Source organism: Ahaetulla prasina, chromosome 4, assembly GCF_028640845.1.
Source record: "Ahaetulla prasina isolate Xishuangbanna chromosome 4, ASM2864084v1, whole genome shotgun sequence".
Classification (NCBI taxonomy): Eukaryota; Metazoa; Chordata; class Lepidosauria; order Squamata; family Colubridae; genus Ahaetulla; species Ahaetulla prasina.
The window spans coordinates 2,198,409-2,209,172 of record NC_080542.1 but is presented as its reverse complement, the minus strand read 5'-3'; the positions used below and the strand labels follow the sequence as shown (position 1 = coordinate 2,209,172).

The 10,764-nt window shown below is 43.1% G+C and overlaps 1 protein-coding gene and 1 long non-coding RNA gene across 2 annotated transcripts in view; one reads left to right on the top strand and one right to left on the bottom strand.

Moving 5' to 3' along the window:
• Window positions 1-2,185, bottom strand: part of POLR2A (RNA polymerase II subunit A) — a 43,788-nt gene extending 41,603 nt beyond the window's left edge. Inside the window, exon 1 of the mRNA XM_058180813.1 lies at window positions 1,749-2,185. Within this exon, the coding sequence (XP_058036796.1) occupies window positions 1,749-1,838 (90 nt within the window). The 5' untranslated portion in view covers window positions 1,839-2,185. The remainder of the gene's footprint in view (window positions 1-1,748) is intronic.
• Window positions 2,186-2,918: 733 nt separating this feature from the next.
• LOC131198448 (uncharacterized) lies at window positions 2,919-8,518 on the top strand. The gene is made up of 2 exons (XR_009155081.1): window positions 2,919-3,230; window positions 5,498-8,518. It is a non-coding gene; the product is annotated as an uncharacterized LOC131198448 (long non-coding RNA).
• The last annotated feature ends 2,246 nt before the right edge of the window (window positions 8,519-10,764 follow it).

Sequence of the window (10,764 nt, the reverse complement as noted above, 5' to 3'; positions counted from 1 at the left end):
GCAGGATAAAAATTCAGTAAACCAATCTGAAATTCCAAAAAGCAAACTCTTTGTAGATTTCCCAAGGCTGCCAGCTCGCCTACCGCGCCAGTCATTCTGGATAACAAGACAAGCAGCATATAAATTTGACAAACAAAACTTACTTAAAAGTTTCTTATAAAGTATCAACAGTGAGATTATAAAATCAATCGATCAACCAAAAACTCCGACAACTTTCTCCACGGTGCCAACTGCTGGCTCAGAGCCACTCTAGATAGCAAGCCGAGCAAGCATATAAAATCATTTTTGTTTTGGAATAACCCACAATCGGAAGACACAACTAAAGCTGGCGGCAGCAGCTTTTACAAGGCCAAACTAGGCAAGGGATCAAGGGTTGTTATCAAGCCCTTCTCTCTTAAAAATCAGGATGAAAAGAAATGGGGGTAGAGGGTGGAAGGAAGAGAAACCCCAATCCAGAGTGAAGCCACTTCCAGAAGGAAGCTGACTGACACCTGATGCTTTTTTTGGGGGGAGAGGAAGAGCCATTTGCACTTGGAAAAACTGCAAACTTCCAAAAAGAGAGAGGGGGGGCACCGTTTGGGAGAACAGGGTGATCACATCCCTCCCTTCTAAGTAACTCAAGACCCTCCCCCCCAGTGCATTTTTAGTTTTCCCAAAGCAGCATTTGCACTTTCCAAAAAAAAAAAACACTGTGCAAAGACCTCCAGAAAAAGAGGGAGAGTTATAGAAAACCTCTAACTAATCCAAGACACCCCCCCCAAAACCTCAAATTCCGATGGAAACACAAAGATCGGAAACAACACCCCCCCCCAATTTTTTTCCTTTGCAAAAACTTGCCAAGCCCCCAGAAAGGGTGGAGGAGAAAGGAGGGCGGGGGGTGGTGGTGGTGGTCAGAGAAGTCACTCAAGACCCTTCCCACCCAAATTTCTCTTTTCTAGAATAGAATAGAATAGAATATGCACCAAGACAAATTCCTTGTGTGTCCAATCACACTTGGCCAATAAAAAATTCTATTCTATTCTATTCTATTCTATTCTATTCTATTCTGTACACTGAGAGCATCTGCACCAAGACAAATTCCTTGTGTGTCCAATCACACTTGGCCAATAAAAATTCTATTCTATTCTATTCTATTCTATTCTATTCTATTCTATTCTATTCTATTCTATTCCATTCCATTCCATTCCATTCCATTCCATTCCATTCCATTCCATTCCATATTTTCTTTCCTTTTCTATTCTATTCTATTCTATTCTGTACACTGAGAGCATCTGCACCAAGACAAATTCCTTGTGTGTCCAATCACACTTGGCCAATAAAAATTCTATTCTATTCTATTCTATTCTATTCTAAATTTCTCTTCTCTTTGCAAAGAAGCGCTGACACTTGGGGAAAAGTTGCAAGCTGGCCCCAAGAAAGAAAAGTGGGGGAGGGGGGAGCGCTTGAGAAAGTGGCGGGATCGGAGAAAACCCCCCCCTCCCTCCCTCTAAATAACTGAAGACCCTCCCCATTATTTTTTTTAACTTTTCTTGCAAAGCAGCAAAAACTTGCAAAGTGTGCAGTTTCCTCCCCCCCCCCGCCTCTTTCTTGGGACTCTAGGGAGGGAGGGGGGGCTGCTTGGGACAATCGGGGTGGGTGGGGGATAGAAAATCACCCTAACTAGCCCGAGGACAAACCCCCCCCTCCCCAAAATCTTCCTCCGCATCCCCCAAATTCCGACGGAGAAGCAAACTTTGGATGCCACCCACCATCTCATCCGGGCTGAGGATGCCGAATTGCACCCGCTTGATGGTGCGCAGCGGGCACGCGCTGTCCCCGGAGGGCGCGCCCCCGTGCATCTTGGCGGTGTGTCGTCCCCCCCCCTTTTTTTTTTTCTCTCTTTCTCTTTCTTTCCTTCCGTCCGCCGCCGCTTTTTTTTTTCCCTTCCTTTCCCCGGAGTCACGTGATGACGACGATGCTGCTGCTCTGCCTCCGCCTTAGTCCGTCACCAGCCCGGAAGAAGCCTTTTTTCCCCTCAACGCTCCGCTTTGTTTTGATCTTTTTTTTACGCCGCCGGCCCGAACTCGACCCCCGGGGAAGCGTCCCGCAACGCCGGCAAGAAAGAGGATCGCCGCGCCGAAATGATTCCCGACACGCGACCACGTCCGGCCGCTGCTCCCCTCCCTCCTGTCCTCTCCCTTCGCGCTCGCCGGCGCGACTGAGCGAAAGCGCTCCGTCGCCGCCTTTATATAGCCTCGCTCCCCCGACACGGGGTTACAGGAGCACAACGGCAAGGGCGAGGACGCCGAAAGGGGCGGGGCCGCGGCTGCGTTGTCTCCGAGCGGGAGGGGGCGTGGCCAGGGCCCGAGGGAAAACAAGAAAAAGAGGCGGCGCCGGAGAGCGAGGAAAGATCGAACCAAATCTGGAGGGGGGGGAATGAAATGTACTTTTTATTTTTTATTTTTTATAAACGCCTGTTGAACAGAGATCCGAAATGTGCACAAGGGAACTCGGACTAGGAAAGTAATTAGGTTACTCTGAAAAGCTCGGATAAAAGGTTATTTGGCCTGCATGCTGGAATTACTTGGGGTTTTTCAAACCAACTGTGTTCGGTGGCCGTAATGCAATGGAAGCAGGTTTTTTTTGGGAAAGACAGCAAGTTATTTGAGGAAGGAATAATGACCCAGAAAGCTTATTCTATAGGCCAAGCTTTCTCATTAGCACTTGCTCTCAAATTAGATTCATATACAATTTCCTTAATCTGCTCCTTCCCCCCCTTTTGCTAATGGTACAGTCCTTACGGAAGAAGGCTCCTTTCCCGAAGATTTTCGACGCACCTCATTGACTATTCATGAGCTGCGAAAGGCGGGGAAACAAAGCCGCTCCTTGAGGGGAGGGGGTGTGGTCACATACCGAACTTTTCCGAAAATGGCCGAATGGGCCCCGAGGGTGGAGAGTCGGGTGCCTCTCAGAGCCAGCTTTTGTCGAGCGCGAAGTCGAAGGCGGATGGAATGCTCCGAGCGGCGGCCTGCAAGGCCTCGCGCTCGCGTGATTCCCTCGGCCCGGAGAGGCGCGCGCTCGCCCGGCCGCCCGCGCTTAGGAAAGCGCGCTGCTTCGGGGCCTACTTCCACAACTGAATCGGGCCTTGGCGGAAAGGCTCCCGAGAGCCTCTTGGGGGTACGGAGGGCTACAATTTAGCGGAATTGCGGGAAGAGGGCGGCCGGAGCGGATGGATTAATCTCCCAGAAGAGGTCGATGGCAGTTGTGAGGGGGACGATTTATTTGTGAAGGGGCGACTTGGGGCGGGGGAGGTCAGGGCGTTGCTGCTATGGAGGCGGTGGGCTTCTGATAGGAAAAAGGGGAAAACTCCGTCCTGGGGTGAAGATTAAGGGGTGCTGTCTGAGGAAAGCCTGAGGGGAGTGGATTTGGGGGGGCAGGGAGGATGTAAATAATGGGGGCTCAAATGTGGGTCTGGGGAGGAGGGAAGCGATTTCTGGGGGCTCCTGAGGGCATGAGGTGTGAGAAAGAACAAATTTGGAGGGAATGGAGAAATCGGGGGGCTAATAAAGGGTTGGGGGGCAGAAAGGGAGGCTGGGGGAGATTGAAAGGGGGGCAGAGGGGGGGCTTTCTGTCCTGGAGGGCCAGATTGAGGGGGGCTTTGCCCCCTCCCTAGGCAAAAAAAAAAGGGGGTGCCCCCCATCCATAGGCTTCCTATGGGGGCTGCTTTTTTAGGCCCGTTTCCAACCCCCAACGCAATAAAATCTGGATGAGGAGAAAAGGAAAGAAAAAATATTTTATTCTTGTATTTGGTTCCCCTGCGAAACAATAAAAGCCAATGATTTATTTTTTTCTCCCCTCTCCTGGTTATCTTTATTTTCATTTGTTCTTCTTTACAGGATTATAATCTTAATAAAGAAGGATTTAAAAAAAAAACAACAACATGGAGGGCGAAATTAACAATGTTATTTTGTATTTTACAGCACTGGGAAGCCGATGCCTGTTTTTTTCCTCCCTTTCTCTTTTCCTGGTTATCTTTATCTTCATTTGTCTCTTTTTACGGGATTATAATTTTAATAAAGAAGGATTTAAAACAACAACAACATGGAGGGCGAAATTAACAATGTTGTTTTGTATTTTACAGCACTGAAAAAAGTGGGAAGCCGATGCCTGTTTTTTCCCCTCTTTTCCCTTTCCTGGTTATCTTCATTTGTCTCTTTTTACGGGATTATAATCTTAATAAAGAAGGATTTAAAACAGGAACAAACAGGAGGGCGAAATTAAAAATATTATTTTATATTTTACAGGGCTGAAAAAAGTGGGAAGCCAATGCTTGGTTGTTTTTTTGTCTTTCCTCCTCGGATCACTTCTTCCTCTTTCATTCCCTATTGTCTTTATTTTTTAATGTGTATTTTACAGGATTAGAATCTCAATAAATAAATTTATTAAAAAAAGCAAAATCTGGAAAGAGGGAGGAAATAAGTTGCCAGAAGCTCTGTGTGTGTTTGTGTCTCCAAATAACCATTTTTTAAACTATCGATCTACTGTATTTTCTTTTTCCTTGTTTTATTCTATTATGTTACTTTTGTTTAAACTTCCTCTTTATTTTAATTTTTATCTTTTTTTTATCGTTGAGAGCTGCCTAGAATAGTCCCATGGTTAGATAAGCAGCAAATATTTATTAATAAAATTTATTGGCTGCTGTAGAAGCTAAAAGATATTGGTCTAAAAATCCATACGTGGTTGGAAAAGATGATAAAGAAACACATCGACTTCAAGCCAGAAGTTTTTTACTGGGAATTATATCTGAAACGTATAGTAGGGAACTGAGGTACTTGATTGTAAATGTTCTGACAGCAGCTAGGATTGTGTTTGCTAAAAACTGGAAAAATGAAAAATTACCATTGCAAGATGAAATTATTAGGAAAATGATGGAGTGCGCAGAAATGAGTAAATAGACTTTAGAAATTAGAGAACAGGAAGATAGCAATTTTATAAGATATGGGATCTCTTTTATCAGTGGTTAGAAGGGAAATTATGTTAAAGGGATTTAAGAAAGGTTAAAATAAAGGGAAATGTTTAAATTATATAGTTGATTTTAGGGAATGAATTTGAAGATGTATAATATTAATTTGGAAAGTTGATTTCAAGGGAGAAATTGAAATGTTAATTAGAGATTAATTGATTATAGCGTTGAGATACAGATCAGATTGATAAAATACAAGCTTAGATAAATTAATTGGAATGTATATGGCAAGTCCCACATAAGATTAGGGATCAATCCACCGACACAATGTATTTGGATCGAAGATGGTTTTATGTATGTTTTGTTAAAAAATAAAAAAAATGTTTACAAAAAAATATTTAAAAAGTATCTATACATGTACATTAAAACATAAAATAAAAACATTAAAATCTTAAGGACACATGGGTGGAGGTGGATATGTTGAATCACACCTCCACTATGCCATTATTAAATGTAATAATTTACTGACCCTTTACTTTCTGTATTTAAATACAGGTAGTCCTCAACGTATTACCACAATGGACCCCAAATTTTCTGTTGCTAAGTGAGACATCTGTTTAGTGAGTTTTGCCTTAATTTACGACTTTTCTTGCCACAGCTGCAGTTGATAAGTTAGTAACCCGGTTGTTAAGTGAATCTCGCTTTCCCATTGACTTTCCTTGTCAGAAGGTCGCAAAAAGAGGATCATATGTCCTTGGGACATTGCAACCGTCATAAATCTGAACCAGTTGCCAAAGCGTCTATTTTTTTAATATTTTTTTTTAAGGATTTCTGGCAGGAGGGGAAGGAATTGGGATCCAAACCGCAAGCACGCCAAATGTGATTGCAACTCTAAACTGCATTTTAAAATGTCATAAATATTTCTTGGTGTCGCCAACTCACCGTCAGACCCTAAGGAAGCTATTAACCATCTTAATTGAATTAGATTTGTGTAGAATAACCATGTAGCCTTGATTCCGTGTTTATTGAGGGATTCTGGAAACCAGTCCACCCATCTTAAAAGTGGCTTAAGTTTGGAAAACATTGATTTAGACCAGGGATGCCTCACCTTGACAGCCTTAAAGGTGGGGACTTCAACTCCCAGAATTCCCCAGCCAAGTGCTGGCTCGGGAATTCTGGGAGTTGAAGTCCACAAGTCTTAAAATTGCTAAGGTTGGACAACCCTGATTTAGACAATAATAGAATATTTCCTTGATACATCATGTTCCAATGGCTCTCGAAGGCAGTTAATAGTTGAACTAGACCAGACCATAAGCAAGAGGGGAAAATCTTACTATAGCAGTATTTTTGTTGCAATTAAAAAGCTTTCCAGTCTCAAAAAGACTAATCTGCTACTTAGTGAAAAAAGCAAAATAAAGAATATTTAAGTTTTTTATTAACATTAAAAACATTGGACACAGTGTGACCATCCTAGTTTTGTCATTTCCATACATATTTTTACATAACAAATTACTACTTACCATACATTGCCACTTTGATCTTATAAACATACCCCTTGTCCTCATTTGCATATTTGTCTAAATATTGTCCAGTGTCAGTTCTACAAACCCTAAATCTTTTTCGTTCCAACTCCTTATCCTCCTTTCCAACCCTTGGTAATTTGTTCCAGATTTTATAGTATTCTCTGTCTCCTTTATTTTTGAGTTGTAATGTCAGCCTATCCATTTCTACGCAGGTCAAGGTTTTCTTTATTATTTCTTCTTCTGGGGGGAATTTCTTCCTTTTTCCAGTATTGCGCATAAACTGATCTTGCTGCTGTTATAACCTGCAGCATTAAATATATCAATCCTTTGCTACGTTTCTCTTTTGTAATTCCTAGTAGGAATAGTTCTGGTTTCAAATCTATGTTTTGGTCTAGTATCTCTTCCAACCATATCTTTATCTAACCAAAATTCCCGGGCCTTTGTACATAACCACCACATGTGATAGAAAGATCTTAATGCTGAATTGCAGTGCCAACATTGCGGTGATAAATTCCTGTTCATTTTTGCTAACCTCGTGGGTGGAAGGTGCCACTTGTAGAACATTTTATATAAATTTTCTTTGTACGCGGTGGCTAGTGTTAGTTTCCTGTTTCTCTCCTGTAAGGTAAAAGTAAAGGTTCCCCTCTCACATGCATGCTAATCGTTCCCCATTCTAGGGGGCGGTGCTCATCTCCATTCCAAAGCCGAAGAGCCAGCGCTGTCCGAAGATGTCTCCGTGGTCATGTGGCCGGCATGACTCAACGCCAAAGGCCCACGGAACGCTGTTCCCACCAAAGGTGGCCCCTATTTTTCTACTTGCATTTTTTACCTGCTTTCGAACTGCTAGGTTGGCAGAAGTTGAGACAAGCAACGGGAGCTCACCCCGTTACGCGGCACTAGGGACTCGAACCGTTGAACTGCCGACCTTTCAATCGATAAGCTCAGCGTTTTAGCCCGAATTTTGATCACACAGCTGCAACGGAGATGCCACAATGGTCGCAAATGCGAGGACCTGACACAAATCACTTTTTTTTCGGTGCCGTGATAACTGGTCACTGAATGAATGGTTGTAAGTCGAGGACTTGCCTATGCCTGGAGAGCGCCTTCTCTCTTTCCTTACCTTTTTTATCATTTTGAGCATATTCCTTTGTGGCTGCAAACCCAGCTTGGCTGCAAAGCTCTGCATCGGCGGAAAAACTGAACCTTGCGCTATAAATTACGGCCAGATTCCTATAGGAAGGCTGGAAATGGGGAGAGCCGAGTTCGAGTTCTGCCTTAGACACACAAACCCAGCTGAAGGACGTTGGGCCAGTCACTTTGCCAAGGAAATATAACAGTACAACATTAGACTTGGAAAGGATCTTGGAGGTTAGCCATCACTGCTATATCTATTATATTACTGTGGTACAGTCACCCACTGAATCTTGATTTAATTTGTAAATATGTACAACTACAAGCCTCATCCATAAAGGGATATTTTTGTGGCTTTGTTGGCAAAGTCAACAAATGTGAGCAAATCGGCGATGCAAACTGACGGTACATTGTATGAACATGACATTAAACATATTCCTTGATGCAAATTCTAGACTGGGATCGTACTTCGTACTAAAGCACGATAGGATTTGTGGTAGGTTGTGTTTCTTCAGACAGCTTTGATGACGCTGTTAACACAACCCGGGGTCTTCTATGCGCCCAGCATGTTGTGCAAATTAAGCATTTTGGTCATTGCCAAGTCAGAATATCAACCAAGTACATTAGAATCATAATTTACTCTCTGAAAAACAAAGAGATGGATGGCTGGATGACTTCAGTGAATCATCAGTGACTCTAAGATGAACGGGAAGGCTGCATTTGATTTTGGGGTTCAAATCCTCTATTAATGTTGCCCAAATATAGGGAGATGGATAGTTCAGAAATGTAAAAACATAATTACATAAAACTATGGTTGAGGTGAAAATTGTAAATATCAAAATGTTGTTTGTATCATTGAAACTTCTGTTACTGTGTTTTTTTCTTGTAAGACAAAAGATGTTAATGTATGTTAATTTAGTTTTTCTAAACTAAAACTTCAGTATTCAGGTTAAATTGCTCAGTTGGCATCTGGCGATAAATAAGTGGGGTTTGGGCAGTGATGGGATTCAAATAATTTAACAACCGGTTCTCTGCCCTAATGGATTTCTTCCCACAACCAATTCACCAGAAAGTTAACAACCGGTTCTCCCGAAGTGGTGCGAACTGGCTAAATCCCACCACTGGGTTTGGGGTTGTGGTTTGGGCACGCGGTCTCTAAACGCTTCGCCCTATATAAAATCTCAGTCAAACGGCTGCCCAGCCTCTTCTTAAAAACCTCCAATGATGGAGCGCCCACAACTTCTGGTGGCCAGTTGTTCCACGGGTTTTATTGTCCTCCACTGTCAGGAAATTCCTCCATATTTCTAAGTTGCTTCTCTCCTTGCTTAGTTTCCATCGGTTGCTGCTTCTCCTGCTTTCAGGGGCTTTGGGGAACAAGTGGACCCCCCTCCCTCTCTTCTTTGGGGCGGCCCCTCAAATATTGGAACTCCGCTATCGTGTGTCCCCCCCCAAATCTTCCCTTTCATTAAACTAACCCAGGGGTCTGCTTAAACTTAAAACTTGAACTTAAAACCTACTTATTTCGTCTTGCTGGACTCGCTTAAATTTTAAATTATCAAATTGATTTTATGGGTTTTAAATTTTTTGTAAATTTTAGAGGGTAATATTTTATCTATAAGTAGCCATATCAAATAGGTTTTTTAAAGGTTGTTTTTAGTTTTGTATTGTTATTTTCTTTCTGTATTTTATTCTTGGCTGAGTCCTTCGGGAGAAGGGCGGTCTATAAATAAAAATATTCTATTCTATTCTATTATTCTGTTTTTTTTATTTTATTTTTTTTATTCTATTATTCTATTATTATTATACTATTCTGCTAAACAAATAATTCCCTCAACACTGTCAGACTATTTACTGAATCTGCACTACTATTAATCGTTTCATAGTTCCCATCACCAACCTCTTTCCACTTATGACTGTATGACTATTAACTTGTTGCTGGCAATCCTTATGATTTATATTGATATATTGATCATCAATTGTGTTGTAAATGTTGTACCTTGATGAACGTATCTTTTCTTTTATGTACACTGAGAGCATGTGCACCAAGACAAATTCCTTGTGTGTCCAATCACACTTGGCCAATAAAAAATTCTATTCTATTCTATTCTGCAAACTTGGCTCTTTTAAGACTGGTGGACTTCAACTCCCAGGGTTCCTCAGCCAACTTTGCTGGGAGTTGAATTCCACCAGTCTTAAAAAGAGCCAAGTTTGCAGACCCCTGAACTAACCAAACCCAAAATGCAGAAACTAATCCAGGAAGGAAGGAAGAAAATCAAAAATATGACCAAAGCCCGGAAGTTTCAAAAAAAAAAGAGGCAGCCGAGGCAGGGAAAAAAGCCAAAGCCAGCCAGCCAGCCTTGAACTCAAAAAGCCTGCGTGTTTGCAGAGCGTGAGGATCGTGCCAAGAAGATACGTGCTAAAAATAATTTAAAAAGAAACACGCACGCGCACCCCCATCAGAAGGCCGGGCTGGTCACGTGGTCCCTCCGGGCCTCTGCCGTTGCTTCGGGTCTCCGCCAGAGGGCGCGAGGGGCTCGCGGACCCGGCCGGCTTTGCTCGCTCGCTCGCGGCCATCCCACCCAGCCTGGGATGCGTGCCAGCCAGCTAAGCTGGGTCCTTCCTGGCTGCAAATGGCTGCGGGGCCTCGGCCTTCCCTTAGCGAGGCAGCAGAGGGGGGGAATGGTCAACGGATTGCCGCGATGGCAAACTTCAGAGGGTCTGAACGCCTCCCTAGGATCAGAAATAGAACTGGATGGGACCTTGGGAGGTCTTCTAGTCCAGCCCCCTGCCCAAGCAAGGAGAGCCTTTTCCGTTTCAGACAAGGGGCTGGCCCGTCTCTCTTTTTAAACATGTTGCAGCAGGACCCCACAACTTCTGGTGGCAAGCTGTTCCACTGGTTAACTGTCCTCACTCTTAAGGGAGTTTCTACTTCGTTCCAGGATTGCCCGAGGTTCGCAATTCATCGGGATTGGAACTCGGTGCAAGGCCCTTGCCTTCTTACAATCTCCCCTCCTCTCTCTTTGCAAACCCTCCCCCCTTCCATTTGGAATCTTTCTTTGGGAGACTCTAGAGTAGAGTAGAATAGAATAGAATATAGAATTAAAATAGAAATAGAAATAGAATAGAAAATATGGAATGGAATGGAATCCTTAGAATAGTATAGAATTA